We start from the raw sequence: 17,534 nt of genomic DNA, 5'->3' as shown, positions 1-17,534 counted from the left end.
CTCATCTATTCATTTCACCTTCACACTAATTCATTATTATTAGGCCATTAGGCCTATTGTCAATAAAATATTTGTTATATTTCCACTGCTTCAGCATGATTATTTGTAATACTGTATTCTTTGTTTTTATTTGCATCAAAACAAAGCAAGTCTGATTTTGTTTGTCCTGATTTAAAACAAGCCAATTTAATGCTCATTTCATCTTCACTGTTATGAAGAACTTTGGGCTGCAATTCTTGTGATGAAAGTTACTATAGCCTACAGTTTATTAAAACAAGCCCATAAAAGCTGCACAAGCTGGCCATATGAACCTGTATTTGTCCTCTTGTCATTTTCTGCAAATAATGTCTGACATTCTAAATTTTGGGGAAGAGTAGGCTAGTATTTAGAAAGTGCACTTCCTCAAAAACATCTATAAATAGTAAACCATACATAGTAAACCAGAATTTTGCTGTGATCTCATCCTTTCCAGAGCTGTGTTCACCTGTGGTCTGAAGTATAGGCTAGTTTAGATTGCAGACCATACCACTAATATGACAACCAGAGATTGCACATATTTGTCTCCAGATTCTGTATAAAGGATACACAGGGATTGCCACAATTCTTATTTATTGAAAATAAAATAATATTGAAAACTGAAAATTGGGCATCACCGATCACAACTGAAAATGATTAACCCCCATCAATGGACCCCCGTCTTTTTTGGCAGGGGAGGGAGGGTTCAAGTGAGGACACTCTGGATGTGTTTGGGAAGGACGGTGGATCGGACGTGGACGTGCCTGCGAGGGATGGTTGATCAGACGTGGATGTGCCTGGGAGGGATGGTTGATTGGACCTGGATGTGCCCGGGAGGGAAGATGGATCTGGACTGGCCTTGATGGTGGGGTTCGACATGCATGAGGCAATGAGGACAGGTGGAGTCAAATATGGTTTTGACCCCAGTTCCTCATGCATGCCATCATAGAAGCTCCAAGTAGCAGGGGTTTCCTCTCCCTGGTCAGTCCCAGAGCCAGTTGGTGGAGCTCTCAGCTCCTAAAACAAACAGTGGCATTAGATATCTGCAGCATCTAGAAGGCTATATTCATGTTATGTGAAATAAATTAACTGTGTATTTCTTTAAATTCTCCCACTTCTTTGAGGCTTGTTTAGGACTTGCCTGACCCTCGAGGTTCATTTTTTTATGATGAAGCTGTTAAGAAATATGTCCGGGAAGATGTTTTGGTCAGAATGAGTGCTGTGTGGTCCCTCCAATCACTCCACATCTTACCAAGTAGTCCTACACATCATTTGTCAAGTCCTGGGATACAAACACCCAATTAATCTTCTTTCAAGGAATCTTAAACATTAAGGTGTTTTTGGTTGTAGGCCTAATCAGTGAAATCTGCCAATGGAACAAGTGAAACTTTACTTATTGTTTGGAAGAAGATGCATTTCTCTAAAAACAAGTCACTTGGTCTATATCTCACTGAAATGTTGCTTGTTGGTTGAGTGTCTACATTACGTCTAAAAAAGATGTTTTGTGGTGAGTGGCAGGCCATTCATGGACTAAACCTATGTAAATAAATAATGCTTACTCCTAAGCTTCTTTAGTGCTGTTTCTTTTTTTTTGTGGAAAACTTTTCATTTTCCATTATTAGTTTGATCAGCTGTTTAGTCTGAACAACAGTCCCGGTAAATATCCACCCCTTTACATTACAATCAAATGAACATAATCTACCGTTTTCTGAACTGGAGAACGGAATTTGATGCGAAATACAATGCAGATGCCGTATAATTTGTGAGGAACTTACATTTGTACGGCGTGTCTTCCATTTCGGACAATAAACACAGCTGCACATGTGAATCGAGTATGCATCGGTGCAGACTCGCTACCGAGGGTGTTATAAGTGTTATAAGCCACTTCCACTCGGCGCTAATTGGTTTCAGATGGCACTTAATATGGCACGGCCTCCACGTGGACTCGCCAACCGAGGGGGAGTGCATAGGGCGAGGGAACAGGAGCTCACCTGACGTCAGATCGACCGACTTCCTCCAGCCTAGAAGTCTTCCTGAGATATCAGGAAACTTTAAAGAAGTTCTTTCAAAGTTTCGTTTTCAATAAGGCTACAATGAGGTAAGAACATCCTTGTGCAATGGCGCTTTTTTCCAGAATGCGTCGTTACCTCTTGCATGTGAATTTGATCTAGCCGCATAGCTATATTAGTCATGTGTGGCACACCTTAACCATGAAACATGTGCTATCGATATTATATTTGCGATGCAAGGTTTAGTGTGCGCTGGGAACTGTAATTATATTAGCATAATTAGGATACAACGGAATGTGTCAAGAGTGTCGTGGAATTTTTGGATTCAAGTTTTAGTGATTGCTATAAAAAATGTTTCGAACGATAAACTAGGCCACCTAGACAGCTAATAATAATAGGCCTAGGTGCAGTAGGTTACTTGCTTGTGGCATACGGGAGTCAAGCAGACTAGCCTATTACATTTTAAGATATAGTCCATGGACCAGAGCCCACAATTTCACTTGTCGGCACCACTCAAGGTGGCAACCTAAGCTACTAAGCCTATAATTTTTGAAAAGATCCACGTCTAGATGTTATTTTGGTAAGGCTATAACCATTCCTGAGTGGTAGCTAAGCTCGGTTGTGAATCTTTCTGACCAATATAGAGGTCACTTGAGCTCTTAAACCTGTCAACGTCACACATTTTCCCAGAATTTTCGCCTGACTATACACTTTCTTTTTGCCCTGTGGCATCTAGGGACACCAGTGACACAAAACACAAAAACGGGAATACTTACAGGACTCGAAGGATTCAGGAAATGTATAATGCACCCAAGGCACTGTGAGCCTTAAATTAGAAGGACATTATTGCTAAGAAACTACAGTAACTAGACCAAAGTAGGTCACAAACTGGTCTTTATACATTTGTTGAAATACACAATGAAAATACAGGATAATAATGAATACCACAGTGAGGTTAGGAACTACTTGAATATTATAAACAACATTATAAACATAACAACATTATAAATAGCATTGAAATGTATACTTAGTCAGTGATACATTAATCCCATATGCAGTATATCATTTGTGATGGGAATGTGAAGGTTACATTATTGTTATCAAGCTCTGTGTGTACTTAGACAAGGCTAACCAAGTGCAGAATCGCCACACTGTCACTCATCAAACTGCTCGTCTCATCATCTGACTCCCCAAGTTCAAAGTCAAGTTCTGGATCATCCTGCAGTGTTTGCTTCCTGCAGGTCTGTAACCTGCATGTCTATGCCTGTCAGTCCATTTGACCAGCTCTTCTGCACCAAAAGGGGACAATCCAGCCAGCTGCCACCATAGAGACGGTCTCTTCATGCATACAGTAGAAAATATAAATACTGTACAATAGGTGCTTAATAGGAAGGATCCGGTACTTCTTGAAGAGGTGAGTTTTGAGCCTATGGCGAAAGATTGGCAATGACTCTGTTGTCCTGATGTCAGTGGGCAGTTCCTTTCACCACTGCGGGACCAGGAGAGAAAAGAGCTGTGACTGTGCCGTTCGACTACAGGGGCTTCGGTGTGACGAGGCAACCAATCGCTCTGAGGTAGCAGGTAGTGATCGGCAGGGGGTGTTGGGCTTGAGCATGGCCTGGAGGTAGACGAAAGATGTTCCTTTCTTTGCCCTGTAGGCTAGTACCAGTTTTAAACTGGATGCAAGCTGCTACGTTGAGCCAGTGTAGGGAACGGAGAAGTGAAGGTGTGTGGGAGAACTTGGGGTGGTTGAACACCAGGTAAGCAGCAGCTTTCTGGACAAGTTCCAGGAGTTTAATGGCTGACTCCTCCTGACAGCAAGGAGGGAGTTGCAGTAATCAAGGCGGGAGATGACAAGAGCCTGGATGAGCAGCTGTGCCATTTCGTCAGTGAGGAAAGGGCGACGATGTTGTAGATCAGGAAGCTGAGAATGACAGTTGGTCGTCCAGGATCACACCCAGATTTCTTGCATTCCTAGTTGGTGTCACCACTGTGTCTTCAATGGTAATGGTCAGGTCACGGTGCGGGCAGTCCTTCCTCGGGAGGAACAGCAGTTCTGTCTTGTCCAGATTGAGCTTGAGGTGGTGTGTTGAAAGCAGAGGGAAAGCATCCTGATACAAGAGATGTGTTGATGAGATGGGTTAGGAAGGGAAGGAGTTCGGGCGTAGTAGACTGAAGGACAGAGGAGGGGACAGGGTCTAGGGAGCAGGTGGTGAGGCAGGTAGATAACAAGTTACAAGGTTGAGGACTTTGTTAGGGGAGAGAGGTGCAAAGTAGGGTAAGGTGAGACATGCAGAGAGGAGGAGGGTGTAGAGGTGTGGTTGATGCGTTCAGCGTTGACCGGGGGGTGAGGGAAAGAGGATCTGATATTGTTAACTTTCTTGTCAAAGAAGTTGGCAGAATCATCAGGGAGATGGGAGGAGTTGGGAGTAGGGGGTGGGGCTTTGAGTAGGTTTCAAAGAGGTTAGAATTTTTGAGCGTAAGAAAGCAGCTTTAGCAGAGGATAAGGCGGTGGAGAAAGTGGAAAGAAGTGTTAGGAAGTTAAGGTCCTCTGGGAGTTTGCCTGTTCTCCATTTATGCTTTGTCTATCAGTACGCACTGAGTCCAACAGCCATGGGGTAGGTGGAGTTGGCCGTGCTGGCCTAGAGGGAAGGGGAAAGAGATTGTCCAGAGAAGAGGAAAGAGTAGAGAGGAGATCAGTAGCAGTATCAGAGTAGGAGAGAGAAAGATTCAGGGGCAGGGAGGGCAGAGGTAACAGAACAAAACAGGGAAGGTCAGTAGGGGAGAGCGAGCGGAGGTGGCTACGGGTAGTAACCATGTGGGTAGGTGGAGGAAGCACGGGAAAGAGGGAGAGGGAGTAGCACATGATATAGTGGTCAGAGAAATGGAGGGGATTGAGAGAGGCTAGGGGTGGAACAGTGGGTGACGTTAAGTAACAGCGCTCACGCTTAGAATGCTCACTGTGAGCGCCGAGCGCATTTTAAAAACACTTTCCGCTCATTCTGAGCGCTGATCAACTGTCATACAGTATGTCAAAAACATTCAGTGAAAATGGCTATGCAAAAAGCAGGTGCGTTATTCAATGTTTTGGTGGAGGAGGCAGTGGCCAATGATGATTTTATTAATGTACTAGGGGCGGATAATATCCAGGAGGAAGAGGAGGAGATGTTGTTGCTTGCTGTAAATAACGTTAACAGGCCAACAACGACACATATCGAACGTTTTGTGGAATATGTGGTCCCTGCCTACTCCGATGAGGAGTTTAAGAGTCATTTTTGTATGCGAAGAGAAACATTTCAGGTGAAGCCCCGCCTTAGCTGCTTGACAGTCTTTCTTGACAACGTCGGCCGTTGCCTTTGGCTGCCCCAGCCTTCAGTCCCGCTGGAGAGCTGCTGCTAACATACGTATGTGTTCATGCAAAATGGCTGCTGCACAGACGTGCATGTCACGTTCAGGATCATCCACCGCAGGATGATCCAGAACCTGACTTTGAACTTGAGGAGTCAGATGATGAGAGAGATGAGCAGTTTGATGAGTGACACAGTGTACAGTAGTGCTTCTTGGTTACTCTCGTCCAAATTGTGGAAAAATGTGACGTTGATGGTTTGAACAGCTTAAGTGCTCTATATTGTGAGAAAGCTTCACAACTGAGCTTGAATGAAAGCTAAGAAGGTCTCTTTTAAAATGATACAAAGCACAGACAAACTAGGATACGCACCAGCGTCTAAAATGTAATTTACTTTAGAGGGCGGGTACTTCATGAGCTGGTTACTGTGACACAGCTACTGTACCACTCAGGCATGGTTATCACACCAAAAGGTCATCTACAGAGGTGGATCTTTAAAAAAAATGAGTATGTTTTGCCACCATGAGTGGTACCGGAATCTGGTCTGGCCCATGGACTCATAGATTATACTACGTGCTACAGTGTACAGCATACTGCTACTGTATATAATATATAACCTACATATAATAATAATAATAATACTTTATATACTGTAACCTGCTTAAAATGTCTATCCCCTCAATGCACGTTTTGGGAATAGATAAGTTCCCCATTTGGAGAAATACCTCTGTAGGCCTATGATTGAGTTGTCCATCCCCAGAGGCAAATTATGATGAAGAAAAAAAGCTTAGAGGCAAAACATGTTTACAATAAATGAAAATATACTTGTATAAACTATATATTATATAATAGTATAACATGGGCTACTGCACAATGTAGTTTGTGGTCTATGGTCCATAATGTGGTCTGCTGTCAAGATTTTATTTTAAGGACTTCAAAAGGTTTTGATCATTCAAATAATTTCTTTGTGTTTATTTTCTCCTTCCTCAGGCTCAGCGTCAGACTGGTTTACCTGTTCCTGTATAATCTATTTCAGTTCTGCGGCCACACGTGGATATTTTCAAACATGATGGCCAGGTTCCTGACCTTTGGTCGAGGTAAAGTCATCAAAGGGCCTTGCTGCGCCACTATTACAGACCACACGTGTTGAGAGGCAGGGCCACAGTGTGACTCTGAACCACCGCTCTGGTTTTCAGGTGCCGTGGCAGATACGTTCTATTCTGTTGGAGTTGTGATGAGTCTGTGCCAGCTGCTGTCCATCCTAGAGCTCTTCCACATCGCCGACGGCGTCGAGGAGGGACGGTTTCTACCACGATTTTTCCAGGTGTGTTCCTCTCCATCTAACTTTCTACAGGACTGGGTTCCGTTCAGATATCACGAAGCGTATCCTTCCCCACTCGACATTCACTGAGCCCAGTAGATGACACTGAAAGGACTATGATGAATCTAACCAGCACATTATAGTGGTCACCATGAAACATCAAAGGGAAGGTTTCGTTTTCAATTATTGCCATGTGATGGACATTATACCTATTAGGTGATTTAAGTTATACATCTTCGGTGATATAAGTTACAACTATTACAGTAGGTGATGTAACTTATACCTGTTAGGTGATTTAAGTTACAGTATACTGTACCTGTAAGTGATGGTGATATAAGTTATGCCTGTTAGGTGATGGTGATGTTTTACCTGTTAAGCATCCTTTCATTTTCCAGGTGATGGAAAGAAATTTCCTGCTGTTTATGGTGATTGTTGGTGTAGAAGAAATGCAGAGTAAACCAGTAGTGTGTGTGCAATTTCTTCTTTGGAATATTCTGGATCTGTTGAGGTTAGTTATAGACCAGTCTTGATTCCGCATCATTTCATATGATATAGAATTTCCCACAATTCAAATCAGTACTGGTCAGCAGGTCATAAGAGGGTTGCAACATCCTTTTGTCTGCCATTCGTACTTTAGGTATCCCCATGGACTCCTGTGTATCATGGGTACTCACTCCTTCGATATGCTGTGGGCTCGATACACCTTGTGCATCCCTGTCTACGTGCTCTCAGTCGCATCAGAAGGTAGAGTACATGCTTCCATTACTCAACTATACATTGCTGTGAAATAGCTGTGAAATAAGTGTATCACATTTAGAAAGATTCTGTTTAGTTGTGATTACAAATTAAAACAATGAGCAATGAATTGTACCTTACCACCCTAAAACATTTGAGCACTGTTAAGGATGAATTTTTAATGATTAAATAGGACTACTTAATGACTGACACAGTATAGAGCTAAATGTGATTGATTTTTAGAATGAGAATGTCTAAATATTACTTTTAATAACTAGTCACATAATTTAATTCCTTACTGACAACTATGAGGCCTCAGCATTTGGATTTGTTTAGAGTTGTGTGTTGCGTCAAGAATGCTCTATCGTGTGCATTGTGTGAGGAAATATGAGTGACAGGAAATGAGTTGGCACATGAGCCAGACAGTGCTGGGAACTCAGGAAGTGTGTGAGGAGAAAATACACCAGCTTCAGGACATGAGGGCGTTTGCGATATCATGTGTTGTTGTTATTAATTACTGTATCAGTGCAGGACAGGCTGTTAGCTAACGGCTATACGGTAGCTGTAGATTTATGCCAACCATGTCAAGTCGACTATAGTGAAAAATAAGCATATACTGTATTTGAACACATTATCAACTTATGTGGAATCAAATATTACAACTTGGCACCTTAGTATCATTTGTAAATAATTAGATTCTTTATTGTGGAAGTAGTGGTACTGTGAAGACTTAAGTTCATTCTGTAGGTAGTGGTACTGTGAGTTAAATTCATAGGTAGTGGTTCTATTAAAATAGTTGAGGTCATACTGTAGGTAGTGGTACTGTGAGTTAAATTCATAGGTAGTGGTTCTATTAAAATAGTTGAGGTCATACTGTAGGTAGTGGTACTGTGAGTTAATTTCACAGGTAGTGATACTGTTAAAGAGTTGACCTTTGTCTTTTCCAGGTGTGACAGTTTACCAGGCCTTACCCTACTTTGAGTCCACGGACACATACTCATTCCAGCTCACGCTACCTGTGTCGGCGGTAAATGTTCACTTCACCACCACCCTGAAGGTCTATTTGGCCATTCTTGCAGTTGGTAAGTGACCATCAGTTAGACTTCTTTATCAGGGCCTGTATGTATGTGCTGTAGATACTGGTCCAGAAAACAGACAGGATCAGTTGGAAGTATCAAGCTTCTCTTGGAAGATAAATACATGTGTAGAAAAAAAAGCTTCAGGCTGCAAGGTTAAGTTATTAAATAGTTGCACCTTTTATGGTATGGTTTATAGTTGCACCATTATACAGTGTTAATTGACCCTAAAATACTCCATCATTGGATATTTACCCCATAGACTAGTCCTGTCAATAACCACGCTGCTGACTGCCTGTTATTTCTCTCTCTAGGTGCCTGTGTGACTGTGGGGCAGATGGTGAAGGAGAGGAAACGGCAGCTTGACAAATGGAATAAGAAGAAAAGAAAATGACTTTTTTAGGATATGTACCCAAGCCATACAGTATGCCTCGTTATGTACAGTACAGTATTTCAACATCGAGGAACTATCTATTGTTTCTGAGTAATGAAGAAGACAGGGCTGAAACTACATGTGGATTTTTGACCGCCAGAGGAAGTTGCCATTGTCAAGAGGCAAGTGTTTTTTGTTTTTTTTGGGGGGGCATGACTCATGAGCACCGAGGACAACAAATTTATGTTTGCTATCCCCTGGATACAAAGTAATAGTTTTTTTTTTTTTTTAAAGGCCCAAATCTTATTTGTTAAGATGTGTCCTACTGCCTGTACAGTCTTTGTAGCTTGTTTCAAGAGGTTAGAGTCGACCATAACAATTATAAAATCATAAAAAACAGCCATGTACCCATGTTCTCAAGTGTTTAATGGTGATGTCATGTTAACATGCAAAAGAAGTGTTTAGCATGACGTTTCAGTAGAACTGACACTGAAGTCGGTGAGAAGGCATGTTTCTGCCAGGTTTTAGGAAGTAACAGACTCAAAGCCAACTGGCGATCGTCACTATGCAGAATGACAGTCTCTCACGAGCGACACTGAGGGCGCATCAGTAAGTAACAGTTGTCTCCTCGATAACCAGAAATATTAGACTGCCTTTCACCTCTACTACTGTTAAAGATGCGGGTCGCAGAAATGGCAGACCTAGTAGGGAATACACCGTGTCTAACTACAGTTAAGAGACAGGAGAAGAACCAGCGATAAATGCAGCCTGGGGTTCCTCAGCAGTTCCTCTGAGCGCACAAGGCACCTCTGCGCTGAGCCTTCGAGGCTGCTGCCCCCCCGTGAACGTCCACGCCGAGCGTGGTGAGGTGAAGGCGGCGTGTGTGAATGTCCGGTGTTCCGGCTGGTGAAGGGTTTGCCGGGCGTCCGTGACGGGCGTGTGGGCAGAGAAGGCGGGGTGGGACGGGGCCTCTGTCTGGGCTACCAACCGTACGCTCTGGTCCACACCGTTTTTTTCTTGAATTCTGAGGAGGACCTCAGAGCCAGCAGGGCAGCTGCGCGCGGACGAAAAGAGAACAGTGTTACTTCATGGGAATAGGGGAAACATACTGGGAATGCTACTCTTCTGCTTTGATGTCTGCCTTCTATTCAACCAAAAAACGAAACCAGGGCGCAGTGAACATGTCGTCCCCCACCCATGATGCATGTTCCTTTGTGGCAATGGTGGAGTGGAAACAGGGGATTTCTTTTTGAATGAATGTGATTGACTGACCTATCAGAATCCTAACACAGTAGCTTTTTAGAATAGACTTTACTTTCCTTAAAACACCTAGTAGCATTGTAAAATACACCTAGTAGCATTGTAAAATAGACTATACCTTTACTAAAACACAGTACAGTAGCATTGTAGAATAGAATATACTTTTACTAAAACAGAGCACCTTTGCACTTTTTTGAAGATGATCAAATAAAGATTTGTTTTTCTAGCCTGTCTAAGGAGTCTTCTTTAAAGTTTTTGTGCTGTGCGAGTCTTTCCATACTTGCTATCCTATTCTTTTCGAGACTGACGCACCTGCAGCTAACTAAGGAAGAAAAGCGCAACAGTTTACCCTGGTCTCCAAGAGATAATGAACATGATTTGAGTCGGGTACATAACTGAAAATGACTGGCATGTATCTCTACTATCAGAAGTATCCCAACTTTGACCTCTGACCTTTGGCAGTGCTGATGGACGTCGCTGACAAGCCAGAGTCGGGACCCTCTATGATGCCGAAGAGCCAGTCGATGAACTGATACAAAAAACACAATTCATGTCATTAGTCTCCTCCCCCTTTATACATCTGTTTTATGTCTGCTTGTTTGTGAAGCAGAAGGTGATCTTTGAATAACCTTTTTTTTTGTTTAATTATTCTGGAATGACAATGAGAAGTGTATTCAGAGCATTTGGCATTTGAATTTGAACTTAAATATCTAGAGTCGGGGCTTTGATTCTAGTCTGGTTCTAGTAGATGCTGAAGTCCGGTTGGTGGGTGAGGAGGACCAACCTTCTGTGATTGGCTGCTCCAGGGCTCTTTGGCCAATAGCAGCTTGAGACTCGGGGGCAATCCCAGCAGGCAGAGCGGAAGGCACTGCTCAGTGAGCGACACCTCGCCATAAAGGGTGTGAGGTAGAGCGGGCGGCCTGGATCCTTGCTGCCATGGAAACCACTGGGCCCTGGTTCCCAGCAGGAGAGGCATGGAGGGGTCACCCCAAGAGACCACAGCTGCGGCAAACACCTGCATGAGGAAATCTGTGGCCTGTATGGGACATGGATTAGACTCGCGTCATTCATCCAAACATGTACCAGTCTTCTCAGCTCCTCCAAGAGCAACGTTCCAACGCAAATCATTAAAGGAGCAGTCATGCTTGTTTCAGTTGATATTATTTGGATTAGATGCTTAAATTCTGTGTGTAGGCCGTCCAAAATCACTGTCGGTGTAGCCGTTTCCTATACAGAATGGGAAATACCGCGGAAAAATGGCAGGAAAGCTTCAGAGGGCGAGGGTGAAGCCACTAGATGCGTTTGCCCTTTGATGTTTTTCCGCGTTTTTTCCGTATTTCCCATATATAGAAAACGGCTACACTGACCACGATTTTATAAAAGCCTACACACAGAATTTAAGCATTTAATCCAAATAATATCAACTGAAACAAACGTGACTGTGCCCCTTTAAACAGAAAACTGAACTGCGACGCAAAGCACCTCACCTTTATGTGAACTCTGCCCTGTCAACACCACACACACAGAAATACCACAGCACCTTTATGTCTACACAAGCTGGAACGCGTTAACATAGACCAGACTCCAGGACAAACCTGTTTGGTATCTCCACATTTAGGAACAGTGACTCCATACGCCACATTTCTGATGAGTCCCATCAGTTCTAGGAGCCACTCCATCCGTTTGGAGACCCCTAGGAAAGTACACACAAGTGCACATTTGTTACATGAAAAGGGAGTGGACAACACACATGTTCTGAATACATTTCTGCTCATTCATTACCCTGCAGAACAACATTTATTGGCTACGTTCTCAAAACAGTGTCTTGCTGACCGAAGATTCAGACCAAGTCTGGCAAAAAAGCATTCTGGTCGTCTGCGGCTTTGGCCTGGAATGAGCTTCAAAGAACTATAAAACTGCAGGAGCTGGTCTCACTAAACGGTTTTAAAGCTAGGGTCATGGAGGAAAATGAAATAATGTTTTTGACCCATAAGTGGTAACTTTGCTAGAAATAATCTTGCCTGCCTTCAATGTGTAACTTGATGTGGTGTCTTTAAAAAAAATCTTTGTTATTACTACTATTACTAAAGCAATGTACTGTATCATGTTTGTTGTAATTGTGTGTCTGTAACTTTGTGCTGTTTTCTTGGGCAGATCTCTCTTACAAAATCAAATTTTAATTTAAATGAGACTAAATACATAAATAAAAAAAAATGCATGTGGCACTGACAGCCAGTGATTAAATGTCTTAACAACACATTTCGACAACAACACATCAGGATCCAATTGTCACTAATAAAACGCCGCACTCAGTTTCCTGAGCACTTTATTTCAGCACATTTTTCCGTCATCACTGCCAGCGTCATAATTTGACCCCGTCCCTGGTTGAAAATCCCGTCCACCCTTAGACAAGGTGGCTGTAAGCAGTGATTACCACAGCTATGAAAACCTTTTGGGCGGACCTGTGTGGGGGCTGGAGACCAAACTGCATTGGTGGAAAGTTTGGAGGAGGAGCCAGCCCACCCCGTGGCTGGGCCAACCACGCAGCACCGCGGCGATGACGTCGTTCATGCCCAGGAGGGGCACTCGTCCCTGGGAGGTCAGATAGGCCAGGGTGAAGCCTGTCTTTTCCATCTGAGTCTGCAAGAGGGGGGGCATAAAGCAGTAACTAACATAACAGCAAAATAATGAACACCACAAGAACATAACAAGCCAGATGCAACAGTAATCATGTTTTTGTGTGGTAATGAAGGAGTGTAAACGTGATTGGACTAAATGTTCAGTTCGTTGTATGTTGCTGTGTTAGACAGTACCTCTGTAACATGAGCGATGCGGTCAATCTCTGTGTCGGACAACTCAGACAGACATCTGGAGATCCCCACGTACAGGTCCACCTCGTCGTCCTGCAACAGAGCATTTCTAAACATCAGTTTCCAACGCTACACGCTACCACGTTGTGGCGCTGTCATAGCAACAGGACGGAGCGGCTAGGTAAATAGGGCGCAGCCAGCACGTTTTTGAGGATTCGTATGTTTGATGATCAAACACCATCATCAACTCATTTAAACTGAGCTTTGTTAATATTCAGCAAAAACTAAAGTAACATACAATACAATAACTGATTTATAAAAGAGAACTCATCAACCAAGTCGTTCTGCTCTTTAGAATCCCTAGTTTGCGAGAGAGTTTACATCATGGATGTATTTGCGTTATTACAGTACATTGTTATTACATTGTTCCATTACTGCGCGGGTGCTTTTGTGGCGCTTGCCTGTATGTGGCCGGGGAGGAGGTTGAAGATCTTCTCCGTGGCCGAGCACAGGACGGCCCAGCAGGCGTTGGGGGGGTTGGGGAGGGCCATGGCCCGGGCCAGACCCCCGAGGAGGGCCAGGCGGAGGGCCGGGCGCTGGGCCCGGAGGTCCCGCTGGAACTGCTGGACCCCCAGGGTCTCCACGTACGTCTGGAGCTTGTCCTCCGACACGTGCTTCATCCACGTGCCCAGGGTTTCGTACAGGCGGCTGAGCGTGCGACACTGGGGACAGAGAGGAGAGAGTCGGGTCTAATCGCGGGGAACGGCTTCCGTAACAAGTCTATTCTAAAAAGCTACTGTGTTAGGATTCTGACAGGTCAGTCAATCACATTCATTCAAAAAGAAATCCCCCCGTTTCCACTCCAGCATTGCCACAAAGGAACATGCATCATGGGTGGGGGACGACATGTTCACTGCGCCCTGGTTTTGTTTTTTGGTTGAATAGAAGGCAGACACCAAAGCAGAAGAGTAGCATTCCCAGTATGTTTCCCTCTTCCCATGAAGTAGCACTGTTCTCTACGTACAGTGGATGTACAGTAGAATCGGTATCTAATTCCGTTTCGTGTCGTTTCTAGGTCGCAAACTCGTAGGCCCGTGTTTTATTTCCTGCAATGCGCCGCAAACGCACCGAAAGGCCGTGGACCAGGGGTGGGGCTAGCCAGGACCCCAGGAAGAGAGAGGCACTCTGGGAAGACTGGGCCTGGCTTGCTGCCAGCTCCATACACAGATGCTGGACTTCTTCACCTGCGGGATACAGAAAAGCACGACTGACTTCCACATCGCTTGGCTTTCACCAGGCTAGAACATGTTACAGGGTGCGAGTGAGTGCAGTTGTGTGGATGTGTACGCTTGTATAATGCAGCAAGCATTTGCTTCCGAGTGCAAACTCAGTGTCTGTGTGTGTTTGTCTGTGTGTGTGTGTGTGTGTGTGTGTGTGTGTGTGTGTGTGTGTGTGTGTGTGTGTGTGAAACCACACCGAAGCCGAGCCTCATCAAAGGGGAAAGTATGAGTGAGTGCAGTGTGTGGATGCGTATGCTTGTATAATGCAGCAAGCATTTGCTTCCGAGTGCAAACTCAGTGCCTGTGTGTGTTTGTCTGTGTCTGTGTGTGTGTGTGTGTGTGTGTGTGTGTGTGTGTGTGTGTGTGTGTGTGTGAAACCACACCGAAGCCGAGCCTCATCAAAGGGGAAAGTATGGCGCTCCAGTTGACAGGCGGGTACTGGAAACTCTCTCCTGCTGTGGCCAGAGGGCCCAGGGCAGCTTGTACCGCTCCAGGGTGGAAGAGCTCTGGGCCTGGGCAAGAGCAACGCAGAGAGACGCAAGATCAGTACGTCAACAGGACCGACCTTTGTAAACACATGACACCCGAAGGTTATCCTCTCCAATCACGACAGAGAGTGGCCATCGTACTGTATGTACAGCATGCCCTTCGAGCAATACGCGTGTGCTTGCTAGCTCCAGAGAGGTCTGTGGTAGAATTCTCATTTTTCCCATTAGACTAATATAATCTGTACAACATTGATAAAATACATATTTGGGGTGCAGAACGATGTGTAGCCTACAGTAGGCTGTTAGAGCATCTCCAAGTCAGCGCAAGCGCAGAACGCCCCGATTTGTTGATTCTGTCTAATTTAGGCCTCCACTATTCTACTCGACTATCGTTCTATGCGACCACCACTCTACTTTCCTCACATTCAAGCACCCGACTCCCGACAGTTTTGCGGCCTACTTCAATTTATATATCGTCAATTGCTTGCCCAATGGACTCCATGCATCTGAACTGATGACTGATATGAAAACGGGAAGTTTTGGAAGGTTCGCATTGATATTGATAATGGGACCGAGGAGTGAAGACCAACCTTTCCTTCCTGCCTCTATGAGGTAGTCCACCAGGGATCTGACGACGCTCCTCTCTGAGAGGTAACTGAAGTCTTGTGGTACTGAGAAAAAAAAATTGAAACAAATTGAAAGAGAAAAACAGATATTGAGTGAATGACCGAATCAGAGAAGAGAAGAGTGAGAGAGAAAGAGAATGAGAGAAAGAGGGAGATGTACTGATGACTGTAATTCAGTAGGAGTTGTAAGAGGTGATGCAATTTTACGTGAAATGACCCAGTTCTTCAACCTGCATATATCATGAATTGTCTACAATGAACTGGTCTTTATCACAGACACAAATTGCACATTTGTACCAAACAAGTCTTGTGTTTCTCTCTTGCTATTTTGACAGACCTACTCAGTTCTCCTCTTCAAGTCAGCTACACAGGAAGAGAGAGAGTGTGTGTGTGTGTGTGTGTGTGTGTGTGTGTGTGTGTGTGTGTGTGTGTGTGTGTGTGTGTGTGTGTGTGGGAGGGGGGAGGGGACGGTTAACGAATGTCAGCGCAGTTCAGCCTGACACTTCGAAAATCCAAACTCTCACTTCTAGGTCATTGTGAATGGGTCATTGTGAATGGGTCATTGTGAATGGGTCATTGTGAATGGCAAAAGCAATGAAATGCTTGTCATTGAGCATCATTTATACAGTGCAAACCCCACACATTCAAGAGAGATGCCAGTCCAGGATTTATGCATTGGTGTGAGCCAATCACTCGTCCGCTGTGCAGGTGTTAGCTAGCAGCAGTGACGCTAGACGCTCTGGTATCTGTTCTGGCCGGGTGGGATACAGTAACAGTACAGATACATGATACGTGTAACCAGGGGTGAAAATTAACTTTTTGGCTCACGGTGAGTCACCTGCCAAGGGGGCTGTAGATGAAAAAATCTACCGGCCAAGTATATATATTTTTCAGACAGCCTTCCCAAATCTAGTCGCCAATTGGACATTTTACCTGCATTTGGCCGGTGGCAGGTGTTAATTTCCAGCCCTGCGTGTAACTAGTAAAGTGAAGATAGACACAGGTTGAATCAAAAGTAAAGATGTTAAAAAATGAACCACCTTGCCGGCCAGCTGGATAATGTGCACAATGACTTTCAATGTCAGAATGATGAAGACTAGACTGCATAAATCATGTTTTTCAATCACAAGTCTGTCCGATTGCACTTTGGACAGATCTTCATTCGGAGTTGGAAACCTGTTTTTTCTCTGAATAGTTTGGTGATCCAGACTTGACCCCGTTCGGTTCGCTGCTCACCTGCCGTGCGACTGTGACCCGAGGACATGTGGGCCAGGTGTAGGTGACCCACCAGACACGCGCTGTTAGACTGCAGCCCGATGGCGCCCGACAAACTAATCGTCTAAAACAGAGAAGAAGAAAAAAAGTCAAATTTTTAGGTGTTCTGGTATATCTGATACTTCTGTTGTTGGGTGCGTGTCAATCTTAATGACCATGTTTACATGCACACAGAACTGACTACCGGGATTAAGGCAACATTTCAATCAAGATGTTTATTCAACAAATAATTTGGTTTCCTTTCTTTCAAAGAGATCGGAAATCTTGACATTGCAATTAAAATGTGTTTATGACTCTGATTGAGATAATGAGCCTTTTACAATGTGGTCAATGTAAACAATTATGTGATTTTAAACTTTAAACTAGGGTGAACTATCCGTTTAACTACCACAATAAGAGCAGTGCGTGTTATAGTCAGTTACTACCTGTGTTATAGCCAGTTACTACCTGTGTTATAGCCAGTTACTACCTGTGTTATAGCCAGTTACTACCTGTGTTATAGCCAGTTACTACCTGTGTTATAGCCAGTTACTACCTGTGTTATAGCTCGTATGACTTCGTTTAGCCGGCTCTGCTGCTGAGAGGACTGCTCCGATTCATTCTTCAGCTGGAGGGGGAGAAGGTCACGGTCACTGTCAGGCATTCATGTCCTCATTCTGTCCAACAGGTTCTTTACCAGACCAGGAGAACTAGAACCGGGTTCTAGCTGTAGGATGCCAATTGGGCCCTAAGCTGTGTTCCAGTGAATGAGAGTGTAAAGTATGTAGGATTAACTACTGTGGACTTTTGGCGCCATCTTGAGGGCAGTTTTGGAACAAATCTTTTAGAGCACTAGTAAATGTATTTCTATTTATATAAGTATTTATTATCTATTACACACTTTGCATATTCAACAGATGGACAGCTTATTTCTTTTTTAT

At 44.1% G+C, this 17,534-nt stretch overlaps 2 protein-coding genes across 4 annotated transcripts in view; one reads left to right on the top strand and one right to left on the bottom strand.

The window, feature by feature from the left end:
• Positions 1–1,874: 1,874 nt before the first annotated feature.
• Positions 1,875–8,936, top strand: hacd4 (3-hydroxyacyl-CoA dehydratase 4). The gene is made up of 7 exons (XM_084451954.1): positions 1,875–2,113; positions 6,361–6,467; positions 6,567–6,694; positions 7,087–7,199; positions 7,329–7,435; positions 8,374–8,508; positions 8,817–8,936. Exons 1-7 carry the CDS (start codon positions 2,109–2,111, stop codon positions 8,894–8,896), a joined length of 675 nt encoding a protein of 224 aa, XP_084308080.1. The 5' UTR covers positions 1,875–2,108; the 3' UTR covers positions 8,897–8,936.
• focad (focadhesin) overlaps positions 8,525–17,534 on the bottom strand; it is a 38,781-nt gene continuing 29,771 nt past the window's right edge. For 2 of the 3 annotated variants that reach the window (XM_084451949.1, XM_084451950.1), the window contains exons 32-43: positions 17,150–17,221; positions 16,576–16,678; positions 15,304–15,384; positions 14,609–14,737; positions 14,074–14,189; positions 13,407–13,667; positions 12,949–13,038; positions 12,598–12,775; positions 11,731–11,828; positions 10,920–11,171; positions 10,589–10,664; positions 8,525–9,929 (exon numbers count right to left, since the gene is read on the bottom strand). In XM_084451949.1, the coding sequence (XP_084308075.1) occupies positions 9,856–9,929; positions 10,589–10,664; positions 10,920–11,171; positions 11,731–11,828; positions 12,598–12,775; positions 12,949–13,038; positions 13,407–13,667; positions 14,074–14,189; positions 14,609–14,737; positions 15,304–15,384; positions 16,576–16,678; positions 17,150–17,221 (1,530 nt within the window). In that variant the 3' untranslated portion in view covers positions 8,525–9,855. Of the gene's footprint in view, positions 9,930–10,588; positions 10,665–10,919; positions 11,172–11,730; positions 11,829–12,597; positions 12,776–12,948; positions 13,039–13,406; positions 13,668–14,073; positions 14,190–14,608; positions 14,738–15,303; positions 15,385–16,575; positions 16,679–17,149; positions 17,222–17,534 lie in introns of those variants that run through there. The other variant, XM_084451951.1, reaches the window with a different exon arrangement.

This window comes from Borostomias antarcticus (genome assembly GCF_949987555.1).
Source record: "Borostomias antarcticus genome assembly, chromosome: 17".
NCBI lineage: Eukaryota > Metazoa > Chordata > Actinopteri > Stomiiformes > Stomiidae > Borostomias > Borostomias antarcticus.
Note: the sequence above shows the minus strand (reverse complement) of the source record. Positions and strands in the feature narration are given on the sequence as shown.

Coding starts and splice junctions, on each gene's coding strand:
- hacd4 (XM_084451954.1), top strand. Junction 6,695..7,086: donor TTCTACCACGATTTTTCCAG/GTGTGTTCCTCT, acceptor TTCATTTTCCAG/GTGATGGAAAGAAATTTCCT. Junction 7,436..8,373: donor GCTCTCAGTCGCATCAGAAG/GTAGAGTACATG, acceptor TGTCTTTTCCAG/GTGTGACAGTTTACCAGGCC.